Source organism: Lithobates pipiens, unplaced genomic scaffold, assembly GCF_037356315.1.
Source record: "Lithobates pipiens isolate NorthernLeopardFrog02 unplaced genomic scaffold, aLitPip1_a1.2 Scaffold_25, whole genome shotgun sequence".
In the NCBI taxonomy this organism is placed as follows: domain Eukaryota; kingdom Metazoa; phylum Chordata; class Amphibia; order Anura; family Ranidae; genus Lithobates; species Lithobates pipiens.
In genome coordinates, this window is record NW_027507787.1 from 153,530,483 (window position 1) to 153,557,407 (window position 26,925).

Sequence of the window (26,925 nt, forward strand, 5' to 3'; positions counted from 1 at the left end):
TCAGGGCGATCGCGGCAAGCTGCGCCTTTAAAAATCACGAGAAGCTTGTTGCTCAAAAAAGAGCAGGAGCTTCTTTTTGGGTGACAAATGCACATAGGGTGGCCCATTCAAGTAAATGGGCTGGCCCTATGCGACACTCAATATCACATGCATATTACTCAAACTAAATTATGAGAGGGAATGCTGTAGTGCCAGCCATGAACTTTATTTAGCCACTTGCCGTTTATAAATGCATTAAATATATTAAAGTGAAAAAAGGGAGAATCTTGGCCATAAAGGTTGTCGGAAGTGGGCAGGGGGGCAGGGAGCAGGCAGAACAACACCAATTTTTTTTTTTGCTGCTCTGAAGATTCTTCTTTAAGACACTCCGGGCAGCCGCAGTTTTCCATACTGAACAAGATGCAAAACCTCTTTTGCATGGTTTGCATGTTGTTACTCCAGCGACAGATGATTGGGAAACCTTTCCAAGAAAACTTTGGCTGGCTCTTCCGATCGACCTGCCAACTCTGACACGGCACGTTCACGTTCCCTTTTATCTTTACTTATAGCCTGACCTGAAAGGATGAGTGTGTTTTTAGGGCTTTGGGTCCCATTTACATCCAGCATATTTGACTTTTTTTTGTTTCCGTGGGCTGTCCTATGTGTGACAAACGTGGCAAAGTAGCTCACGGAGCTTTTACGTTTCATCTTGTGCAATTTTTTCCAATGCGTTTTTTGTGCTTTGTTTGCACGCCGTGTTTTATGTGACTCCCAGAACATGCAGATGTGAATGGAACCTTACTGCTCCCCTTCAGCCAGAAGTTTGATCAGAGGTTCCTACTTATAAGCAGTGGTGCATTTTGGTTCTGTGCTGCCCTTGGCAGGATTAAAATCGTGAGCCCCCCATATAAATTATTAAAAGTGTAACTATGTAGTACAACTTTGGTGCGTTTTAGATGTGGTTTGCATATTTTATGTGGCCTAATTTCACTGTAAATCACATCAAAGTAACACAGGAACCTTTTTCAAAATTGCACCAAAGAGAGTCTCATTGATGTAAATGGCACCATTGAAAACAATGTGATTTCCATTGTCATTCGATTCTGTGTGACTCGAGTCGCATCTGAAATTGCACCAGTGTGAACCAACAATAACTGACATCATATGCAGATGGAAGCTCGGCCCTTTGATCTGCAGATGAATGAAACAGAGTAGATAGAATAGAAACAATGTTTATAAACACTGTCAGACGGTCTGTTTTATGACAGCAGCTGGAGACAGACATAATAACATAAATAAATAATTATATTATATATATATATATATATATATATACACACACACACACAGTATCTCACAAAAGTGAGTACACCCCTCACATTTTTGTAAATATTTTATTATATCTTTTAATGTGACAACACTGAGGAAGTGACATTTTGCTACAATGTAAAGTAGTGAGTGTACAGCTTGTATAACAGTGTAAAATGTCTCCTTAAAATAACTCAACACACAGCCATTAATGTCTAAACCACTGGCAACAAAAGTGAGTACACCCCTAAGTGAAAATGTCAAAATTGGGCCCAGTTCGCCATTTTCCCTCCCTGATGTCATGTGACTCGTTAGTGTTACAAGGTCTCAGGTGTGAATGGGGAGCAGGTGTGTTAAATTTGGTGTTATCGCTCTCACTCTCTCTGTTACTGGACACTGTCAAAGAACTCTCTGACCATCTGAAAATAATAATTTTTGCGCTACATAAAGATGACCTAGGCTATAAGAAGATTGCCAAGACCCTGAAACTGAGCTGCAGCATGGTGGCCAAGACCATACATCGGTTTATCAGGACAGGTTCCACTCAGAACAGGCCTCACCATGGTTGACCAAAGAAGTTGAGTGCACGTGCTCAGCATCATATCGAGAGGTTGGATTTTGGAAATAGATGTATGAGTTCTGCCAGCATTGCTGCACTGGTTGAAGGGGTGGGGTATCAGCCTGTCAGTGCTCAGACCATACGCCACACACTGCATCAAATTGGTCTGCATGGCTGTCGTCCCAGAAGGAAGCCTCTTCTAAAGATGATGCACAAGAAAGCCTGCAAACAGTTTTCTGAAGAGAAGCAGACTAAGGCCATAAATTACTGGAACCATGTCCTGTGGTCTGATGAGACCAAGATAAACTTATTTGGTTCAGATGGTGTCAAGCATGTGTGGCGGCAACCAGGTGAGGAGTACAAAGACAAGTGTGTCTTGCCTACAGTCAAGCATGGTAGTGGGAGTGTCATGGTCTGGGGCTGCATGAGTGCTGCCAGCACTGGGGAGCTTCAGTTCATTGAGGGAACCATGAATGCCAACATGTACTGTGACATACTGAAGCAGAGCATGATCGCCTCCCATCGGAGACTGGGCCGCAGGGCAGTATTCCAACATGATAACGACCCTAAACACACCTCCAAGATGACGACTGCCTTGCTAAAGAAGCTGAGGGTAAAGGTGATGGACTGGCCAAGCATGTCTCCAGATCTAAACCCTATTGAGCCTCTGTGGGACATCCTCAAATGGAAGGTGGAGGAGCGCAAGGTCTCTAACATCCACCAGCTCCGTGATGTCATCATGGAGGAGTGGAAGAGGACTCCAGTGGCAATCTGTGAAGCTCTGGTGAACTCCATGCCCAAGAGGGTTAAGGCAGTGCTGGAAAATAATGGTGGTCACACAAAATATTGACACTTTGGGCCCAATTTGGACATTTTCATTAGGGGTGTCTTCACTTTTTTTGCCAACGGTTTGGATATTAATGACTGTCTGTTGAGTTATTTGGAGGGAATAACAAATTCACACTGTTATACAAGCTGTACATTAGCTAGTCTACATTGTAGCAAAGTGTAATTTCTTCAGTGTTGTCACATAAAAAGATATAATAAAATATTTATAAAAATGTGAGGGGTGTACTCACTTTTGTTAAATACTATATATATATATATATATATATATATATATATATATATATATATATATATATATATATTTATTTATAAAATGATTTTATATATATATATATATATATATATATATATAGAAAATGATCTTGATATACTAATAATATTATAACCAAAATAATGACAAATATTTAGAACAATAACCATGAGTGGTCTGATAGAAATGTCCAGCTGTAAAACTGTGCAAAATAAATATTAATAATAATAAATAATAATCTGCAAAAATATATTAAAATAAAAATTATATGTAAATGACTACTTGATCCATAACAATAACTATGCAGTTCATGCCACCAATTTTATTAAAAATATTATTTACAAATTAGTTATAAAAAAAAGTAGAGATATTAGATTTATTTTTATTAATAATCATAATAATACCCTTAAAATCACATTACTGCAAAAAACAAAAAAAAAACAAAAAATTTATTTATTTTGCAAAATACTAATAGTACCAGTTAAAAAAATAAAAAAAACGTATTTTTTAATTAATTTAAAAAGTTTTTATGGCAATCAAATAATAATAATAATATTGAGGATAATGATGATGATAATAATAAAAATGACATTAATGCAAAATAATATTATAATAAAAATATATGTATTTACAAATTACTAATAGTGCAAATAATAAAGAATAATGTTGTTTATGCCAAAATACTATTATTAATAATAATAATAATAATAATAATGCAAAATTATATTAGAATAAAAATTTATTCATTTGCAAAGCCAGCAAAGAAAATAATGTAATTCATGGCAATCATATCATAATAATAATAATGATGATAGTATGTCATGTTATAGTCTTCCCCTCCTGTACTTATAAGGCCACCCCATATAACACAATATACATCAGAACCTGGCTGTGCCCACATGCCCACACTAAAGATGGCCGGGCGGGGGCTCGGAACGGGGCAGTGACGTCATGGGCGGTGCGCGGCCGGTGGGCCGGGCTGAGGGGGAGCGGCATGTTGCACACATGAGCCGGGCGCTGAGTGGAGGAGGATAGAGTGGTGAGTTGTCTATGTGAATACATTGTGTGTGGGGAGATTGGGGGGTGCTCCGCTCTCCCAGCGTCGGGTGTCATTGTCTATAGAGAGCTGTGTGTGCGGCATCCCTATACCGTCACCTCCTCCCCCCCTCCACAGAGCTGTGTGTGGTATTAATAACCCGAAGATAAGCCGATCATCTGCTGTGCGGACCCGGGTGACCTTGGAGCGGCCGAGCCCCCCCCCCACATAGAGGAGCAATCATCTCCCCGATCCATACGTCCCATCAAAGAGGAGATGATGGACCCCTTCCCTCCCCCTTTGCACCAATCTACCCCCGACCAGCCGCTTCCTATACATCTCTTCTATCACTCTGACACCTCCACTCATCTGTCATGATTGGTCCTCTACAAATCTCCTGGAACATTTCCCACTCTGTGTCCTGCACCACCCCTGTATCTGACCATACTTGTGGCCTGTCCACAACCAATCTACATGTGTCATGACTATTCCACACTGTCCTGATTGGTCTACACGTGTCATGACTATTCCACACTGTCCTGATTGGTCTACACGTGTCATGACTATTCCACACTGTCCTGATTGGTCTACACGTGTCATGACTATTCCACATATGTCCTGAGTGGTCTACACGTGTCATGACTGGTCTATACTTCCATCTGTTGTCCCTAATCTACACATGTCCAGATTGGTCTACACGTGTCACAACTGGTCTGTATATGTCATGTCTAGCGTATACCATATCTGTCACAGCTAGTCTACATGTGTTAAGACTGCTGCATACCACATCTGTCATGACTGGTCTATACTTTATCTGTCATCACTAATCTACATGTCTTGAATCTTGATTGGTCTACTTATGTCATGACTGGTCTATACTTTATCTATTGTGACTGGTCTATACTTAATCAGTTGCAACTGGTCTATATATGTCATGACTGGTCTATACCTTATCTGTCACGACTAGTCTACATGTATCCCGATTGGCCTACATGTGTCATGACTGTTTTATACCTTCTCTGTCACGACTAATCTACATGTGTCATGACTGGTCTATACTTTATCTGTCGTGATTGGTCTACTTGTGTCATGACTGGTGCATATCATAACTCATGACTGGTCTATACTTATATCTGTCCCGACAAATTTACATGTGACATAACTGGTCTGTACCTTCTCTCACAACAGGTCTACATATGTCATGACTGCACAATACATTATCTGTTGCGATTTATCTATATGTGGCCTGATTGGTCTGAATACTTTTTATTACTAAAAAGCCTTTACACACACACACACACACAGACACATTAGAGCTGCACGATTCTCGATTCTGGCTAAAATGAGAATCACGATTTTTTTGCTTAGAAGATAGGTCACGATTCTTTCACAATTCTCACGGCATAACATGATCTTTCACATTAAAACCCCAAAAAATTGGGCTAACATTCCTGTTTGTTTGTTTTTTTTTTTTTTTATTAATTGAAGTGTATTTTTCCCCAAAATTGCATTTAACCACTTTCAGACCGGACCATTTTGCTGGTAAATGACCAGAGGTCTTTTTACACTTTGGCACTGCGCTGCTTTAACTGGTAATTGCGCGATCATGCAATGTTGTACCCAAACAAAATTTGCGTCCTTTTCTTCCCACAAATAGAGCTTTCTTTTGATGGTATTTGATTGCCTCTGCGATTTTTATTTTTTGCGATATAAACGTAAAAAGACCGTAAATTTTGAAAAAAAATGATATTTTCTACTTTTTGTTATTAGAAAAATCCAATAAACTCAATTTTAGTCATACATTTAGGCCAAAATGTATTCAGCCACATGTCTTTGGTAAAAAAAAAGTCAATAATTGTATATTTATTGGTTTGCGCAAAAGTTGTCACATCTACAAACTAAGGTACGTTTTCTGGAATTTACGCAGCTTTTAGTTTACGACTGCCTATCTCATTTCTTGAGGTGCTAAAATGGCAGGGCAGTACAAAACCCCCCCAAATGACCCCATTTTGGAAAGTAGACCCCCTAAGGAAATTGATAAGAGGCATGTTGAGCCCATTGAATATTTTATTTTTTTGCCTCAAGCGATTGAATAATGACAAAAAAAAAAATTATTTTTTTTTTTTACACAAAGTTGTCACTAAATGATATATTGCTCACACATGCTATGGGCGTATGTGAAATGACACCCCAAAATAAATTCTGCTGCTTCTCCTGAGTACGGGGATACCACATATGTGGGACTTTTTGGGAGCCTAGCCGCGTACGGGGCCCCGAAAACCAAGCACCGCCTTCAGGCTTTCTAAGGGCGTAAATTTTTGAGTTCACTTCTCACTACCTATTACAGTTTTGAAGGCCATAAAATGCCAAGATGGCACAAAACCCCCACAAATGACCCCATTTTAGAAAGTAGACACCCCAAGCTATTTGCTGAGAGGCATGTTGAGTTCATGGAATATTTTATATTTTGCCACAAGTTGCGGGAAAATTACAAACTTTTTTTTTTTTTTTTTTTTTTTTTCCACAAAGTTGTCACTAAATGATATATTGCTCATGCATGCCATGGGCATATGTGAAATGACACCCCAAAATAAATTCTGCTGCTTCTCCTGAGTACGGGGATACCACATATGTGGGACTTTTTGGGAGCCTAGCCGCGTACGGGGCCCCGAAAACCAAGAACCGCCTTCAGGTTTTCTAAGGGCGTAAATTTTTGAGTTCACTTCTCACTACCTATTACAGTTTTGAAGGCCATAAAATGCCAAGATGGCACAAAACCCCCACAAATGACCCCATTTTAGAAAGTAGACACCCCAAGCTATTTGCTGAGAGGCATGTTGAGTCCATGGAATATTTTATATTTTGCCACAAGTTGCGGGAAAATTACAAACTTTTTTTTTTTTTTTTTTTTTTTTTTTTCACAAAGTTGTCACTAAATGATATATTGCTCACGCATGCCATGGGCATATGTGAAATGACACCCCAAAATAAATTCTGCTGCTTCTCCTGAGTACGGGGATACCACATATGTGGGACTTTTTGGGAGCCTAGCCGCGTACGGGGCCCCGAAAACCAAGCACCGCCTTCAGGCTTTGTAAGGGCGTTACAGTTTTGAAGGCCATAAAATGCCAAGATGGCACAAACCCCCCCCAAATGACCCCATTTTGGAAAGTAGACACCCCTAAATTTAGGGGTACACTAGTGAGACTAGGTAAAAAATGGCGGGTGCCCTGAAACTATAAAAAAATAACTAACCAACCAGCGTCACCTGTAACAGTTATATGGTGATCACTGGTGAAAGGGTTAACTAGGGGGCAATCAGGGGGCTTTATGCGGTAGTATATGGGGGTCCCTGGCGCTATAAAAAGCTGCGGCGAACCTAAATACCTACCTGCCTAACTAGCGTCACCTGTGACACTAATACGGCGATCAGAAAAATGATCGCTTATTAGGCTGGGTTCACACTGGAGCGATGCGGAAACGCCGCGAATCCGCGGCGGGTTCCCGCATCGCATGCCTCCTGGCGGCAGTTCACACTGCCCTATGCGAACTGCTGGGAGTGTCAGTGAAATGTTACTGACACCCCCAGATCAGTTCGCATATCGCAGTGCGATCTGCAAACTCGGATCGCATGGTGTGAACACCCATGCGATCCGATTCTGCTGCGGGCCAAAAAAAGGGTCCCGTGCGAATTTGCGGCGGGTGCGGCGGATGCGGCGAATGGCTGAACTCGAATCGCACAGAGATCGGATGTGATTTGCACTGCAGTGCGGTGCGAATCACATTCGTTCTCATAAACCGCTGCAATGTGAACCCAGCCTTAGTGACACTGGCGACGGGGGGTGATCACGGGGTTAAACCTTTATTGGGGGGTTAGGGGGGTACATTAGAACTAAAGGGGGCTAACTCTAACTGCCCTAACAGTTATTACAGTCACAAATGACACCAATGCAAAAAAAAAAAAAAAATGACATTGGTGTCACTGTGACTGGGGGGCAGGGGTAATTGGGGGGGTGATCGGGGGGTAAAGGGGGGGTGTGAGTGTGCCTGGCATGTTCTAGTGTGTGTGTAGAGTGTTGGTGCAACTCACCGATCCGCTCTCCTCCGTGTCGGAACGAAAAATACCGACACGGAGGAGAGAATACATCACTTCCTCTCCTGTGTTTACATTACAGGAGAGGAAGTGATGTCACGGGGGATTTCTATTCGTCGGGAGCGATCGCGAGGGGGTGGCCATGAATGAATGGCCGCCCCCTCGTCCCGGATCGCTCCCGGACGAAAACCGACCACCGCAGGCACCGGGCGGGGGCCCGATCGGGCCCCCGACCCGCGGGAGGCAAGGGACGTACATGTAAGCCCTTATGCCTGCCCGTGCCATTCTGCCGACGTACATCGGCATGCGGTGGTCGGCAACTGGTTAAAAGACCGCTGAGCAAATACAGGGTGACATAATATATTGCATCAATTGCTATTTTATTCCCTAGGGCAGTGATGGCAAACCTTGGCACCCCAGATGTTTTGGAACTACATTTTCCATGATGCTCATGCACTTTACAGTGTAGTTGAGCATCATGGGAAATGTAGTTCCAAGACATCTGGGGTGCCAAGGTTCACCATCACTGCTCTAGGGCCTCTGCTAAAATATGTGTGTATATGTATGTGTATATATTTATATAATGTTTGGGGGGTTTCAAGTAATTTTCTAGCAAAAAATATTGATCTTAACTTAAGAAGCAAGTGTCAGAAAAAGGTTTAGACTTTAAGTGGTTAAACTTCCCGCATTTACACATTGTTAAAAACTTGGCAGACTGCCTGGATTTTTTTCTTTACACACAGAAGTTTATCCCTTTGATCTAAGATGGAAGAGTTCGTTACAATGTTTCATGTTAAAAACTTGGCAGACTGCCCAGATGTTTTCTTTTGACTGCTGAGGGAACAGATAAGTCTCTCCACTTGTTATATGAAAGAATGGCAAACTCTGCAATAGAGATCCTCAGGGGGGTTGAATCAAGATCACAATTTTTTAATGATTAATTGTGCAGCTCTAACACACATGAACTTTAATGGCATCCCAGTCTTAGTCCGTAGGGTTCAATTTTGAGTTGGCCTGCCCTTTGCAGGTATAACAGCTTCAACTCTTCTGGGAAGGCTGTCCACAAGGTTTAGGAGTGTGTCTATGGGAATGTTTGACCATTCTTCCAGAAGTGCATTTGTGAGGTCAGGCACTGATGTGGACAAGAAGGTATGGCTTGCAGTCTCCGCTCTGATTCATCCCAAAGGTGTTCTATCGGGTTGAGGTCAGGACTCTGTGCAGGTTAGTCAAGTTTCTCCACCCCAAACTCGCTCATCCATGTCTTTATTGACCTTGCTTTGTGCACTGGTCCAAATTATTTGGTGGAGGGGGGATTATAGTGCAGGTTTGTTTTTCAGGGGTTGGCCCCTTAGTTCCAGTGAAGCGAACTCTTAAGGCGTCAGCATACCAAGACATTTTGGACAATTTCATACTTCCAACTTTGTGGGCAAATGTGTTCTATCGTGTTGAGGTCAGGACAGTCAAGTTCCTCCACCCCAAACTCGCTCATCCATGTCTATATGGACCTTGCTTTGTGCACTGGTGCCCAGTCATGTTGGAAAAGGAAGAGGCCATCCCCAAACTGTTCCCACAAAGTTGGAAACATGAAATTGTCCAAAATGTCCTGGTATGCTGAAGCCCTAAGAATTCCCTTCATTAGTACCAAGGGACCAAGCCCAACCCTTGAAAAACATCCCCACACCATAATTCCCCACACCCTCTACCCTCCACCACCAAATAATTTTGGACCAGCGCACAAAGCAAGGTCCATAAAGACATGGATGAGCGAGTTTGGGGTGGAGGAACTTGACTGGCCTGCACCTCAACCCGACAACACCTTTGGGATGAATCAGAGTGGAGACTGCGATCCAGGCCTTCTCGTCCACATCAGTGCCTGACCTCACAAATGCACTTCTGGAAGAATGGTCAAACATTCCCATAGGCACACTCCTGAAGAGTTGACGTTTTTATAGCGGCAAAGGGTGGGCGAACTCAATATTGAACCCTACAGACTAAGACTGGGATGCCATTAAAGTTCATGTATGTGTAAAGGCAGGTGTCCCAATACTTTTTGGGAATATAGTGTAAGTCATAACTGGTCTATACCTCATCTGCCACAACTAATCTACATATGTACTAATGGGTCTACTTTCACCATATCTGGTGTGGCTCCTCAATACCACGGCAGATCTGAGTCCGGAGAGGAGTATTGTGACCAGAGCTGCGTTTATATTTGTACAAATTGGGCGGAGAATTTATTTAAAAACATAAAATTGTAGCGCTGGGCTTTCAACATTATGTTCACTGAAAATAGCATACCCAATCAGAATGGTTCTTGGTGATTGAAATCTGCCATGTTATGTTTTTGGGAAGTGTCGGATGTATATAGTGATTTGTATGGATTTGATTATATGTGGACCTTCAGTCATTTTTTTCCATCTATTAAATCTTTTGCCCTTGTTGTTTTAATTTTAGGATGGTAAAACATTTTTTTTCTACCTTATACAGCCCACTTCCTGTTTCTTGTCTGGTAATCAGCCTAGGCTTATGACACCATGCACAGCTCTCTCTCTCACACACAGAAGAGTTTGCCAGGAAGGGAGGGGGGATGAGCCATAGTAGGAGCAAATGAGAGCTGCAGAGCTGGAGGTGTGTATCTGTGGGTAAATCCAGGAAGTGAACAGGCAGCAGCTTCAGCTGCCTACAGTTAAAGTGGTTGCAGCCAGAGGGGGATTTCTTCAGCATACTTGGCAAGTACAGAATCACAGTATACAGTTGTTCTCATAAGTTTACACACCCTGGCAGAATTGATGATTTCTTGGCCATTTTTCAGAGACTATGAATGATCGCACAGACGCATTTCTTTCACTCATGGTTACTATTTGGCTGAAGCTATTTATTATCAATCAACTGTGTTTACTGTTTTTAAATCATAATGACAACAGAAACTACCCAAAAGACCCTGATCAAAAGTTTACATACCCTGGCTTCAGCCCACAATTTGTCAAGTGGCTCCAACTTCTTTACCAGGCCGCCACTGCCCAGATCCAAGTCAGTGGTTGGATATCCGACTCATTTGTGCTATCCCAGGGCGAAATTTTCCCCTTTTTTTTGTTGCGCTATCTAGATGTACTCGCCAGGGTTGCCCATATTCCCTTTATTGTATGCCCTAGCCGTGGAACCCCTCACCATTGCCATCAGGGCACACCCCCACATTAAAGGTTTCCGCATGGGATGGGTGACTGAGGTCCTCAGCCTCTATGATATGCTTCTCTAGCTAGAGAACGCCGGCCCTTCCCTTGCGGTGGCTCTACAGCTGATGGGTAATGATTGCCATCCCTGGTGGGCTCTAGTGGGCTTATCTGTGATCATGGATGGGCATTCTTGGTGGGCATCCTCGGGGGGGGGGGGGGGGGGCTGCCTTCCTTGCCCCATGCTAATGAGACATTTCAGGGTCTATAATTTTTATCATAGGCATATTTTAAATGAGAAAGACAGAATATCAACCAAAAATCCAGAAACAACACATAAAACAAATGTTATATATTAAGTTGCAGTTCAGTGAGTAAAATAAATATTTGATCCCCCAAGCAAAACATGACTTGGTACTTGGGACGAGAAACCCTTGTTGGCAATCACAGAGGTAAGACATTTCTTATAGTTGGTTACGAGATTGCACACATCTCAGGAGGGATTTTGGTCCACTCTTCTTTACAGATCTTCTTAAAATCCTTAAGGTTTCTTGGCTGTCGCTTGGAAACTTGAAATTTCAGCTCCTTCTATAGGATTAAGATCTGGAGACTGGCTAGGTCACTCTGTGACCTTAATGTGCTTTTTTCTGAGGCACTCTTTTGTTGCCTTGGTGGGAAGTTTTGGATCATTGTCAAGCTGAAAGACTCATCCACAACCCATCTTCAGTGTTCTGGCTGAGGGAAGAAGGTTCTCCTCCAAGATTTTACAAGACATGGCCCGTCCATTGGCTCCTCAATGTGGCAAAGTCGGCCTGTACCATTAGCAGAGAAACAGCCCTAAAGCATAATGTTTCCACCTCCGTGCTTGATTATAGGGATGGCGTTCTTAGGGTCACAGTCAGCATTTTTCTTCCTCCAAACCCAGTGAGTCATGTTAATGCCAAAGAGCTCAATTTTTGTCTTCTCTGATCACAGCACTTTCTCCCAACCCTTCTCTAAATCATTTTAGATGTTCATTGGCAAACTTCAGACAGGCCTGTACATGTTCCTTCTTGAGGAGGGGGACCTTGCTGGGGCTGCAGAATATTAATCCTTGGTGGTGTATTGTGTTATCAATGGTTTGTTTGGTGACTGTGGTCCCAAATGTCTTGAGATCATTCACAAGCCCCTCCCGTGTAGTTCTGGGCTGATCCCTCACTTTTCTCATGATCATCCTTACCCCATAAGGTGAAATCTTGCACGGAGCTCCAGCTCGAAGGCGATTGATGGTTATTTTGTATTTCTTCCATTTACGAATAATCACTCCAATGGTTGTCTCCTTCTCCCCAAGCTTCTCCCTGACGTCCTTTGACATTTCTTTGGTCTTGCCCATGATCGAGAGGTTTGAATGGAAGAAAGATTTTGTGGACAGGTGTCTTTTATACACATCGAGTTGTCGTTAGGAGGACCTTCTTAAATTGACATAACTAATCTGTGTACCACATGAGCGCATACTGTAGCCAGTCTGTGGGAGCCAGATTATTGTTGGTTGGTTGGGGGATCAACTACTTTTTTTACTCGCTGAACTGCAACTCCGTTTATAACATTTGTATCATGTTTTTTCTTTGTATCATTTAAAATACACCTATGATAAAAATTCTAGACCCTTCATGCTGGGTTCACACTTATGCAGTCCCAGACATCGCATAGCTGGCACATCACATGCGTCGTCTGTGCGATGTGAATTCAGCCATATAGTTTGTATTTTTGGAAATCACATCGCATTCGGACCGTAATGGCGGCGGACCCTTTTTCTTTATTTTTTTTGGTCTACACTGGAATCAGATCGTATGGGTATTCAGACCCTTGAGATTCGATTCCACCATTCGCACTGCGTTCTGCTAAGCCAATTTTAGATTGCGAACTGCTGCGGGTGTCAGAAGTAAGTGTGAACCGCCCTTGCGATTCAGATGCTATGCAAGAACCCGCACAGGGATCGCAGGGGTTCTCTCATCGCTCCAGTTTGAACCCAGCTTTCTTTCTTTGTAAGTGGGCAAACTTACAAAATCTGCAGGGGATCAAATAATTTTCCACACTGTATGCAATGTAGGCAGATCATGGCTGGTAGGAGGAGCCAGCAGGGGGCTGTACAGCGCTTCCTCAAAACATCACAGCGCCCTGTCTCAGTACTACCCCAAAGTCCCCCAAGCTGGATGTAAGCAGTGGGTGGGCTCTTGGGAGGAATTATGTAAATATCAGAATGCCTTGACAGGTGGTTGTCGGTCTGAAGAAGTGGGCGTTACTAGGCATGCTGCATATGCATACAGACCACCCTAGGTAATGCCAACATGTGATGTTGAGCCTCCATCACTGAAATAACCAAACTACAGTCAGTGAAAGGGGCGGGGCCAGAGACGGGCAGGCTGGGGAGGAACGAGCTAAATGATGCTGGGTGTCCTCCAGCCAGGAAATAAGGCAGGCTCTATCTGACATGCTGCGACGACTTCATCACGTGGTGAGAAGCTCACAGTGTGCAGTGAAATCAGTGTAAGCAATTTGAGTCCAGGAGAGGAGCCTGTACACCTGTGGTCAGCTCCCTGTAGGTTGAGGTATACAAGTATCATGTAGTAGAAATTAATCTCTGATTGCAGATTGGGCAAACTGTATGCAATTGAGTGCAACTATGTGCTTCATTGTACAGGGAGCAGTTTTTCCCCGTGTAATGATTGATCCCTACTATTACTCATTAATTACGCTGCTCCTCTTCTCCTGGGAGATTTTTTTTGGCCCCCCTGTATTATTATTTTTCTCTACATTGCACCTCCTGAGCTCACATGACCTGGGACTATTGTAGAAGGGAAGGTCGGAGTGGTCAGCCCATTTCAGCCGCCGGTGTGGTGTGACTGAAGTGTTCTCTATTATTGTGTCCCTGCAGGGAGGGGAGGAGGAGGAGGAGGTCGTGTCTCTGCACTGAGCAGCCTGCAATCCTGGATCTGCTAAGCTGACAAAGATGGAGGATTATTCCCTGGGGGGAGGTGAAGGTCGCTACTCTCCCAGCCTGGTGGATTGTCCGGCGGGGAGGCTGAAGAACTGCGGTGAAGAATGGGTGAGTGAAATCCATCATCTGTCCCACTGCCTGTAATGGCTGGATGGTTGGCAAAGTTTTCCTGTGTGCTCATTGCTGTTCCAGTTCCAACTTTATATAGAGAATGTGCTGTGCGTCCTGCTACATCCCTACTCTCACCGTCCAATCACATGTCTGTTCAGTAAACATTAATATTCTTCACACAAAAGTTTTACAATAATCTAAATAAACTATTATTATTATTTTTGTTGTAATAGTTATATTTTTAATAGTAAAGCAATTTTCTTAACCGTATGCTCTGATTTTTCCCCATTGGGATTTAATATAGATAAATGTTTATATATTATTACGTTAACATTATTATTATGATCCCTCAAACCGTATGTTTGTTTTTGCATGTTCTTATTTAAACATTATTATTTCAATTCTCTAAAAATGTAATCAATTGTTTTTGTAAATAAAAATTGTTAGATTTTTAATTGTGACTAGATTTCTAAATAGAAAATAGTTTCTGGTTTTCCCCATTGGTATTTAATACAGATACATTTTTATATTGTTTTTACATGAACAATCATTATTTCAATTCACCAAATAAACATTGCTTACTAAATATTATTACATTTTTGTTATTAAAATTATGTATATTTAATACAGGATTTATATATAGCCAACAGTTTGCTCAGCACTTTACAAAATTAAGGCAGACAGTACAGTTACAATACAATTTTTGGTATAAGAGAAATCAGTCCTGCCTATTATATGTGTGTGTGTGTATTATTATTATTATTATTATTACTACTAATAATTTTAATTTTTTTTATTGGTTCTTATATTTTCTAGATACAAGTTAATTTTGCTTGTCCCCATTTGGAATGTATTGTAGAGAAATGTTTAGGGTTGCAAAGATACCACTTTAAGACCAAGTACTCGCCGATACCGTTTACCGTTATAAAAAAAAAAAAAAAATAGTGTCGTGATATTATTATTATTTTTTTACAAATATATATTTATAATTCTTTTTAACAATTTTACCCTTTTAAATGTTGTTTGTTATTTTTTCTTATCAGCCCTGTTGTGGGGCTTTGGTAAGATATCAGGGGTCTAAACAGATCCCTGACATCTCCCATTTGAGGCAGACAAAGGGACTGAGGACACAGCTTCCCCAGTCCATTTCTCTGCAGCCTCGGCTGCACTGAAAATGAAAGGGCAGGAGACAGAGGCTCCTCTCCCCGTTCATAAACTGAAACACAGTTATGCATGGACAGTGATAACTGACTCTGTGCATTCAGAAAAGGAAGGAGCCGGTAAATTACAGATTTACCATCTCCTTCCTCTGCTCTCCATCCTGACATATCTGGGACGGGGGGAGGGGGGTGTACAAAAGCGGCTGTCAGATGCTTTATTGAAATCTATACAGGGAGGTTGATGTTTGTAACTCCCCCCTACCGCCACACCAATCGCCCCTCACTGCCCAGGTATCGGGTCAAGCATCGGCCCATTTGCAGGAGTACGAGTACAAGTGCAAATGCTGGTATCTATGCAACCCTAGAAATGTTTATTGGGTAATATTTAAAAATTATGATTTCAGTTCTTTAAAAAAACATGTAAATGCAATAAAATAAAAAACAAATGTTTTACAGTATTATATAATATGTTATTACATCATGTTTTCTACAGAGAAACTTGTTCTGGTGGTTTTGGATAGAGAAGGGAAGGGGTCTAAAACATTAGAAACCAAGAAATATTAATTAAAAAGAACTTAGTATGAGATATATAAGTTTTCACTGCATTACATTTTCTAAAGGGGAAACTTGTTCTGGTTGGTTTGTATAGAATAGGGGCTTTTATTTTCCCCTTTCTGTCCAGCTGGGGATATTTCTCTTGACTTACTGCTGTCCTGGAGATACAGCAGGAAATTAGGAAATCCCTTCAAAATGAATGGAATTTCTTTAGGAGTAGTAATGGGAATAGTAATTGGGAACGCTGGAATATTTCCCATGCCTGTTGCTCTAATTACATCTGTAACCATTTGGATTTTCCTCACTTTCTGTCTTCGGGACAATTTTCAGGGTGAGAGGATGTCCGGCCCGGCTGTCTTCAAGTCCACCACACTGAAATGGAAGGAGACCCTGCTGAGCCGGAAGAGGCCCTTTGTTGGTCGATGCTGCTATGTCTGCACCCCTCAGAGCCGGGTAAGAGGACCGAGGCAGATCATTATCATATCATTATCCCATACATTAATATCATTATCCCATATCATCCTCCCCCCCCCCCCCCCCATAGAATCATATCATTAGCCCATATCATCCCCCCCATATACAATCATATGATTATCCCATAGTTATGCAAATATTAACCACTACAATACAGGGCACTTTCGCCCCCTTCCTTCCCAGACCAATTTTCAGCTTTCATCGCTCTCGCACTTTCAGTGACAATTGCGCGGTCGTGCTACACTGTACCCAAATAAAACTTTTATAATTTTGTTTGCACAAATAGAGCTTTATTTTGGTGGTATTTATTCACGACTCCGTTTTTTATTTTTTGCGATATAAGCGAAAAAAGAGCGGAAATTTGAAAAAAAAAAAGACAATATTTTCTTCTGTTTTCAAAGAAATCCAATAAAATCAAATTTTGTCGTAAATTTAAGCCAAAATGTATTCTGCTACATGTTTTTGGTAAAAAAAATTCCATTAAGTGTATAATAATTGGTTTGTGTGATCACGGACATATGTATGCAACTGATCATGTACAGATGTGTGCAGATAATCATTGGGACATATGTGGGGGACATGTCTTTTTATTATTTGGGGACGTGTGTTTTATACTAGACTGGTGATCAGTGAGTAAAAAGCTGTAAAAAACAGCTCATACTCACTGATCACCAGCCAGCTGCAGCGATCTGCTCTCCTCTCCTCAGCGACGACTTCCGTTTGAGGAGAGCCGATGGCCTAGCAACCGGCTGGCTGTTTACATCACATGACGGCTGTGATTGGACACGACCGTCATGTGATCAGGAGGGCCAATCACAGAGCCCTCCTGCCGATCGGAGATGCGCCATGTCCGGGTGACACGAGTGCATCGGGATTGCGCAGCTGCGCGGGCATGCGCAATCCCCCTCCTTCTGAAGGACGTTCCTGAACGTCCAGTCAGAAGGAGGAGGTTCCCCCCCCCGGCCGGGTGGGAAGTAGTTAAAATGCCTTGAGTGAACCGAAATCCAAAAATTTAAAGGGGTCGGGCCAGGGACAGTCAGGGTGTGGAAGAAAGAGCTGCATGATGCTGGATGGTCCTCCAGCCAGGAAATGAGGCACCTTCTGCACCACCTTCTGCACATTGTAACAAGCCCACAGTGTGCAATAAGCAATTTCAGTCCAGGAGTGGAGCCTGTACATCTAGGACTGAAGGGAAGGCTGGAGGTCAGATTTAATGTCTAAATAGTAATACATTTTTTTTTTTTTTTTAGGTTTGCCTGAATCCTTGTTCTGTTCCTCTTTGCAGTAAAAGTTGTCGCTTTTTGTAATCTCCATCTCAAAGGCAATCCCTCCAATATAATACCATTTTTTTAAAAATGTTTTAAAGGTCTCCAAGCTATTTATACATTTATGTTACGTGCCAAATGCTACTGCCATCTGAAGACAGGGACATAGCCTCTGTGCAACACTAGGGGGCACCCATGACAAAAACCTTCCCCTTTCCACATATCTGAGCTGCTAAATAAACTCTAATCTATGTATGTCAACTGTACGTTTAGCTGGAGTTCCACTTAAAACACTAATCATTTAAAATATTAATAAAATGCTTACTGGTTTTGTTTTGTTGCAGGATAAATTCTACAACCCCAGCATCCCCTCCTTAGGTCTGCGGAATGTCATCTACATCAATGAGACGCACACCAGGTGAGTGCTGTTCCGCATTTAGCGGAAGCCTAAAAATCAAAAAAATACAAGAGAACCTTATTCCAAAGACCCAAAAAACACTTTCTATTCCTTTTTTTCAAATCCTGAATAAATTTTTATTAGGATCTGAATTCATTATGTTTAGGGATGAGCCGAACACCCCCCTGTTCGGTTCACACCAGAACCTGCGAACAGACCTAAACTTCGTGTGAACTTTAGAACCCTATTTAAAGTCTATGGGACTGGAACGTTCACAATCTAAAGTGCTAATTTTAAAGGCTAATATGCAAGTTACTGTCCTAAAAAGTATTTGGGGACCTGGGTCCTGCCCCAGGGGACATGGATCAATGCAAACAAAAGTTTTAAAAATGGCAGTTTTTTCAGGAGTAGTGATTTTAATAATGATTAAAGTAAAACAATAAAAGTGTAATATTCCTTTAAATGTGGTACCTGGGGGGTGTCTATAGTATGCCTGTGAAGGGGCGCATGTTTCCCGTGCTTAGAACTGTCCCTGCACAAAGTGTCATTTTGTGCAGGAAAAAAAGTCTTTTAAAATCACTTGCGGCTATATTGTCGGCTCCTGTAATACAGAGAACACTCAATGAGTGTTCTCTGTATTAGCCGACAATTCATTCATTCATTGATAAAAAAAAAAAAGCGTGGAGGTTCCCCTAAATTTGATTAACAGGCCCTTCAGGTCTGCTATGGATATTAAGGGGAACCCCGTGTCAAATAATAAAAATTTTTTTACGTGGGGGTCCCCCTAAATATCCATACCAGACCCTTCAGGTCTGGTATGGATATTAAGGGGAACCCCGCATCAAATTTAAAAAAACAATTGACGTGGGGTCCCCCTAAAAATCCATACCAGACCCTTTATCCGAGCACGCAACCTGGCAGGCTGCAGGAAAAGAGGGGGGACGAGAGAGCACCCCCCCCCCCTCCACCCTGAACCGTACCAGGCCACATGCCCTCAACATTGGGAGGATGCTTTGGGGGTCTGTGACCCCTCATGTTGATGGGGACAAGGGCCTCATCCCCACAACCCTGAGCGGTGGTTGTGGGGGTCTGCGGGCGGGAGGCTTATCAGAATCTGGAAGCCCCCTTTAACAAGGGGACCCCCCAAAAGTACCCCTACCATTTCACAAAGAAAGTGTAAAAATTGTTAAAAAAGACAAACACACTTTTTTGAAAAATTCCTTTATTAAAAATAAAAAAAAGATTCCAGCGGTGCTAATCCACTCTTGCTATCCAGCGATGGATGATCATATCCAGCGACGGGGGATCTCTCAGTCCAGCGCTGTCTATACATCCGTCTTCTGTCTAACTGCGGAGACACTGCGGGGATCCCAGCGCTGACGTTTCTTATATTAGGAGGGCGGGGCCACCTGTCGCCGCTCCCCTCTGACGCTGGTGCGGGAAGCCAGGGGTTCCCCAGTGACGTATGGGTGACCCTGCCCCCTCTGATGTAACGGAAACCTGCGTTACATCAGAGGGGGCAGGGTCACCCATACGTCACTGGGGAACCCCTGGCTTCCCTCACCAGCGTCAGAGGGGGCGGGGTCAGGTGACGGATGGCCCCGCCCTCCTAATATAAGAAACATCAGCGCTGGGATCCCCGCAGTGTATCCGCAGTGGAGACAGAAGACAGATACATGGACAGCGCTGGACTGAGAGATACCCTGTCGCTGGATATGATCATCCATCGCTGGACCCCGGAGATCCGTCGCTGGATAGCAAGAGTGGATTAGCACCGCTGGAATCTTTTTTTTTTTTTTTTTTTTATGTATTTTTTTTTTTTTATAAAGGAATTTTTCAAAAGTATGTTTGTCTTATTTAACCATTTTTACACTTTCTTTGTGAAATGGTAGGGGTACTTTTGTACCCCCTTACCATTTCAAACAGGGGGGGGTGGGATCTGGGGGTCCCCTTGTTAAAGGGGGCTTCCAGATTCTGATAAGCCCCCCCGCCCGCAGACCCCCACAACCACCGCTCAGGGTTGTGGGGATGAGGCCCTTGTCCCCATCAACATGGGGACATGGGGCTTTGAGGGATCACAGACCCCCCAAATCATCCTCCCAATGTTGAGGGCATGTGGCCTGGTACGGTTCAGGAGGGAAGGGGGGCGCTCTCTCGTTCCCCCCTCTTTTCCTGTGGCCTGCTAGGTTGCGTACTTGGATAAAGGGTCTGGTATGGATTTTTAGGGGGACCCCCACGTCAATTATTATTATTATTTTTTTTTTATTTGATGCGGGGTTCCCCTTAATATCCATTTCAGACCTGAAGGGCCTGGTAATTGAATTTAGGGGAACCCCCACGCTTTTTTTTTTTTTTTTATCAATGAATGAATTGTCGGCTAATACAGAGAACACTCATTGAGTGTTCTCTGTATTACGGGAGCCGACAATAGCCGCAAGTGATTTTAAAAGACTTTTTTTCCTGCAGAAATTACACTTTGTGCAGGGACAGTTCTAAGCACGGGAAACATGCGCCCCTTCACAGGCATACTATAGACACCCCCCAGGTACCACATTTAAAGGAATATTACACTTTTATTGTTTCACTTTAATCATTATTAAAATCACTGCTCCTGAAAAAACGGCCGTTTTTAAAACTTTTGTTTGCATTGATCCATGTCCCCTGGGGCAGGACCCAGGTCCCCAAACACTTTTTAGGACAGTAACCTGCATATTACCCTTTTAAAATTAGCACTTTAGATTTCTCTCATAGACTTGTATAGGGTGTTCCGGCTTTTCGAATTTGCTGCGAACAGCCCAAATTGTTCACTGTTCGCTGAACAGGCAATGTTTGAGTCGAACATGAGTTCGACTCGAACTCGAAGCTCATCCCTAATCATGTTGGTTGGAGGAGAGCGCAGAGTGACAGATGAGTTCATTGTGCTGCTTTGTCTCCTTTTCAGGCACAGTTTGGGGTAGAGACCAAACCTGTAAGTGTTGTTACACTGCAGCAGATAGGAAATCGGGTCTCCTGCCCTGCCACGCAGGGCCACACTATTTGGCAGAGCTGTGTAAATCTCTGGTCTGGATGAGCAGAAATACAAATAATCTGGCAGGTAAAACAGCCCCCTTTGTGTATTTAGCTGTTTGCCTGGAGTGTAGATTTACTTCACTTTAATGATTCAAAACCTGCATAGAGGCAGACTGTCTGCTCATTACATTACTCTTAGCTATGGCTATGCTTTTATTGCTACTTTTTGCACTGCAGATCTGCGAGTTGACTGACTCATTAAAAACAATGCACTCCCTACGTGGATAATACTTTAAAGTTTTTAAGGGGTTGTAAACCTACGTGCTTTTTCACCTTAATGCACGCTACGCATTAAGGTGAAAAAACACCTGCCAGTGACCGCCCCCCCCCCCCCCCCCCCACGTTTTACTTACCTGAGCCCTGGAACTTGACCTGCCGGGGATACATTGTCTCTGTGACTGGGGTTCTCGGCTCTTGATTGGATAGATTGATAGATAGCAGCCATTGGCTCCCGCTGCTGTCAATCAAATCCAATGACACGTCGGCGGCTATGGACACCAAATGCTGGACTCGAGAGTGCATTCTCGCAAGGTAACTCCCTTGGAAGAGCTTCTCCTAGGGGGGTTATCTGATGTGGGGAGGAGCCGCGAGAACTACTGGGGGACCCCAGAAGATGAGGATCGGGCCACTCTGTGCAAAACGAGCTGCATAGTGGAGGTAAGTATGACGTTTGTTATTTTAAAATAAAAAAAAACCCTTTCAAACACTTTAAAATTTATTTGAGAAAACTTTTTTTTTTTCTCTACAACTTTAATTTAAATTACATTTTTTACCTGTAATGAAGGTTGTCCTATGATGTTTAGGCTACTGGATTTTTTACCCTTTCCGCTTCCTGTTGCTGCACTTCACTGCAGGGCTTCCCTGTCCCCTTCCTGCTGCTGAGCACTCCTGCAGTGAAGCTCAGCAGCGGGAAGAGGACAGGGCACCCCTGCAGTGAAGCTCAGCAGCGGGAAGAGGACAGGGCACCCCTGCAGTGAAGCTCAGCAGCGGGAAGAGGACAGGGCACCCCTGCAGTGAAGCTCAGCAGCGGGAAGAGGACAGGGCACCCCTGCAGTGAAGCTCAGCAGCGGGAAGAGGACAGGGCACCCCTGCAGTGAAGCTCAGCAGCGGGAAGAGGACAGGGCACCCCTGCAGTGAAGCTCAGCAGCGGGAAGAGGACAGGGCACCCCTGCAGTGAAGCTCAGCAGCGGGAAGAGGACAGGGCACCCCTGCAGTTAAGTGCAGCAGCAGAAAGAGGAGAGCCCTGCAGTAAAGATTTCTACAGAATCCAGCAGCTTGCAATTTGTAGGATACCTTTCATTACAGTTAAGTAATGTAATTAAAGCTGTAGAGGAAAAGGGGTTGTGTGTGTTTGTTTTTTTTTTTTTTTTTGAACTTTAGCTTCAACAGTTAAGACACTGCACTGAGATTTCCTTACATATTTAATAAAATAACAAAAAAGGATGAAGACTGGTAAAAATGTGAAAGTTGAATTTAAAATGACTGAAATAAATAATTGTAAGCTGTGCTAACTAAAAATATATTATACTTGGCTTTTAAGCGATCCTGTGCTGCCTTCTATATAACGGAGTTCCCTCAGCTGTCTGGATGTATTTCTGGATACACGGGGGACTACTTGTCTTACATGGCCTCCTCTTGTATCGTCACGCCAACGTTTAACCGTTACTTGATTCTGAGATTATCATTGAACATGTCACACTAAGAAGGGGACAAAGGATCATGTGAGCGTCTCGTCTGTCATTTTTTTAATCTTTCATGAATGCTCCAAATAGTGAGAAGGTGCAGTTAGAGTTCTGGGCTCTTGCTTGCTGGGGCCCCTGTTATCAACTTCAGCTCTTATACCCTTACGCCCCCTATGGGCCAGAGTAAATTTTACATTTTTGCTATGGGCCTGTTAGACAAACTTATTGCAGAATAAATATAACATTGAATATGTATTATAATATAGTAACCAAAAAAAAAAAAGTGTGTGTATATACAATATCTCACAAAAGTGAGTACACCCCTCACAATTTTGTAAACATTTTATTATATCTTTTCATGTTATAACACTGAAGTAATGACACTTTGCTACAATGTAAAGTAGTGAGTGTACAGCTTGTATAACAGTGTAAATTTGCTGTACTCTCAAAATAACTCAACACACAGCCATTAATATCTAAACCACTAGCAACAAAAGTGAGTACACCCCTAAGTGAAAATGTCCAAATTGAGCCCAAAGTGTCAATATTTTGTGTGGCCACCATTATTTTCCAGCACTGCCTTAACCCTCTTGGGCATGGAGTTCACCAGAGCTTCACAGGTTGCCGCTGGAGTCCTTTTCCACTCCTCCATGAAGACATCACAGAGCTGGTGGATGTTGGAGAACTTGCTCTCCTCCACCTTCCGTTTTGAGGATACCCCACAGATGCTCAATAGGATTTAGGTCTGGAGAAATGCTTGGCCAGTCCATCACCTTTACCCTCAGCTTCTTTAGCATGGCAGTGGTTGTCTTGGAGGTGTGTTTGGAGTTATCATGTTGGAATACTGCCCTGCAGCTTAGTCTTCGAAGGGAGGGTATCATGCTCTGCTTCATTATGTCACAGTATATGTTGGCATTCAGGGTTCCCCCAATGAACTGTAGCTGTCCAGTGCTGGCAGCACTCATGCCACCCCAGACCATGACACTCCCACCACCATGCTTGACTGCAGGCAAGACACTTGTCTTTGTACTCCTCACCTGGTTGCTGCCACACATGCTTGACACCATCTGAACCAAATAAGTTTATCTTGGTCTCATCAGACCACAGGACATGGTTCTAGTAATCCATATCCTTAGTCTGCTTGTCTTCAGAAAACTGTTTGTGGGCTTTCTTCTGGGACGAAAGCCATGCAGACCAATTTGATGCAGTGTGCTGCGTATAGGCTGAGCACCGACAGGCTGACCCCTCACCCCTTCAACCTCTGCAGCAATGCTGGCAACACTCATACATCTATTTCCCAAAGACAATCTCTGGATATGATGCTGAGCACGTGCACTCAACTTCTTTGGTCGACCATGGCAAGGCCTGTTCTGAGTGGAACCTGTCTTGTTAAACCGATGTATGGTCTTGGCCACCGTGCTGCAGCTCAGTTTCAGGGTCTTGACAATCTTCTTATAATCTAGGCCATCTTTATGTAGAGCAATTTATTCTTTTTTTTTTTTTTTTTTTTTTTCAGATCCTCAGAGAGTTCTTTGCCATGAGGTGTTATGTTGAACTTCCAGTGACCAGTATGAGAGAGTGAGAGCAATAACACCAAATTTAACAACCTGCTCCCCTTTCACACTTGAGACCTTGTAACACTGAGTCACATGGCATTGGAGAGGAAAAATGGCTAATTGGGCCCAATTTGGACATTTAACCAAAATCCAAAATGGACAGTTTTAAGAAGAAATATATATTTTTTATATACATTGGATATAGAAAAGAATCACTCCATCAAAAATGATCACATTTTGTTTCTTGGCAGTCTGAAATAAACACAGACACAGTTTTTGTTTTATCCAGCTGTATTTACCAGTGCAACTTATAACCTCCAAGTAAAAGATGTAACACTAACATGTCAGAAAAAATACAAATAAATTAAAAACTGAATCACTGAGTTGGATGGTGGTAATATCCTGTTTCTCTGAAGCAGGGACTGGAGCACTTGTCAGGATAGAAGGAAAAATGGATGGGGTAAAATACCATCAAATTCTAGAGGAAAATCTGCTGCCCTCTGCCAGAAAGTTGTCAATGGGAAGAAGGTTTTCTAACATGACACTGACCCAAAGTACACAGCAAAAATGAGCACACAGTGGTTAAATTAGAAAAAGGTGAATGTCCTTGCATGGCCTAGTCAGCGCTCAGACTTAAACACCATTGAAAATCTGTGGATAGACAGCAGATTTAAAATTTCAGTAAAGACGAGAGATAGAATTTCCCGTAACAACTTCATAAATAATAAAGTTGCCAAAATTGATATTTGGGAAAAATGCCAAGAAAGCAATTTGGCCCTTTGTGTGTTACTTAACTGCATAGAAATATCAGGTCTCTTTCCTTGCCAGGCAGGGGTGTGCTGTGTGGCGGAGCAGTGTAAATCTCAGGACTGGATGGTCTGAAATACAAATCATTTGGAAGTAAAACTGCTCTGGTATATGTGTCTTGTTTTTGTATTCGCTGTTAGGAGTTCGGCTTTAAATGTATGTGTGTCTAGATATGGATTCTGGATAAAATGAGAATCAGGATTTTTTCTTTGCTTAGAATAAATATCACAATTCTCTCACAATTCTTGCGGTGTAACATCTTTCACATTATACAGAAAAAATTGGGCAAACTTTACTGTTTTTTTTTTTTTTTTATCCATTGAAGTGTATTTTTTTCCCCCAAATAATTGCACTTGAAAGACTGCTGCGCAAATACAGTTTGACATAAGTTATTGCAATGACCGCCGCCTCTCCCTTGGATGCCCTAAGCAGGCTAGACACTGAGCCATGAGGCGGTAGAAAAGAACAGTCAAAAGACCTGCGCAACAAGGTACTTTACAAAGATGGAAAAGGATAGAAAAAGATATCCAAAGCCTTGAATATGCCAGTCAGTACTGTTCAATCACTTAAGAAGTGGAAAATTTGGGGATCGCTAGATACCAAGCCAAGGTCAGGTAGATCAAGAAAGATTTCAGCCACAGGAATTGTTCGGTTACAAAGAAAAATCCACAGGTAACCTCAGGAAAAATACGGTGTCCAGTCTTAGTGCATCCATGTGAGAGCTAACAAACTCATTGACTATTACTCACTACTATGCACAGACACTAATTATGATTTAAAAAGCCACAAATGTGGGAAATTAAACTTTAATTGCCATTTTTAACCTGTATGTGCCACCTTCTGTGTCTGTACCAAGACCAAACATTTCAGGGTGTGTAAACTTTTTATCAGGGCCATTTGGGTGATTTCTGTTATGATTATATGTCTTTATGGACCTTGCTTTGTGCACTGGTGCGCCATCATGTTGGAACAGGAAGGGGCCATCCCCAAACTGTTCCCACAAAGTTGGGAGCCTGAAATTGTCCAAAATGTCTTGGTATGACTTAAAATCTCCCTTCACCCCTGAAAAACAACCCTACACCATAATCCCCCCTCCACCAAATGATTTGGACCAGTGCACAAAGTAAGGTCCGTAAAGACGTGGATGAGTGAGTTTGTGGTGGAGGAAGTTGACTGGCCTGCACAGAGTCCTGACCTCAACCCGATAGAACACCTTTGGAATGAATTAAGAGTGGAGACTGTGAGCCAGGCCTTCTTGTACAATATCAGAGCCTGACCTCACAAATGCGTTTCTGGAAGAATGGTCAAACATTCAAATAGACACACTCCTAAACCTTGTGGACAGCCTTGAACCCTATGGACTAAGACTGGGATGCCATTAAAGTTCATGTGCGTGTAAAGGCAGGTGTCCCAATGTCCCAATACTTTTGGTAATATAGTGTGTGTGTGTGTGTGTGTGTGTGTGTGTGTGTGTGTGTGTGTGTGTGTGTGTGTGTGTGTGTGTGTGTGTGTATATATATATATATATATATATATATATATATATATATTTATATTTACGAGCATAATCCATTCCAGGAGAATGCTTTTAATCCAAAGCACTCACATATCAAAGCGAGTTTCCCCAT

The 26,925-nt window shown here is 42.6% G+C and overlaps 1 protein-coding gene across 1 annotated transcript in view; it reads left to right on the forward strand.

Moving 5' to 3' along the window:
* The first annotated feature begins 3,917 nt into the window (after nucleotides 1-3,917).
* The window catches only part of GPAM (glycerol-3-phosphate acyltransferase, mitochondrial), an 88,820-nt gene continuing 65,812 nt past the window's right edge, over nucleotides 3,918-26,925 (forward strand). The window contains exons 1-4 of the mRNA XM_077455049.1: nucleotides 3,918-3,984; nucleotides 14,159-14,329; nucleotides 16,378-16,500; nucleotides 18,131-18,204. Of these exons, the coding sequence (XP_077311175.1) occupies nucleotides 14,234-14,329; nucleotides 16,378-16,500; nucleotides 18,131-18,204 (293 nt within the window). The 5' untranslated portion in view covers nucleotides 3,918-3,984; nucleotides 14,159-14,233. The remainder of the gene's footprint in view (nucleotides 3,985-14,158; nucleotides 14,330-16,377; nucleotides 16,501-18,130; nucleotides 18,205-26,925) is intronic.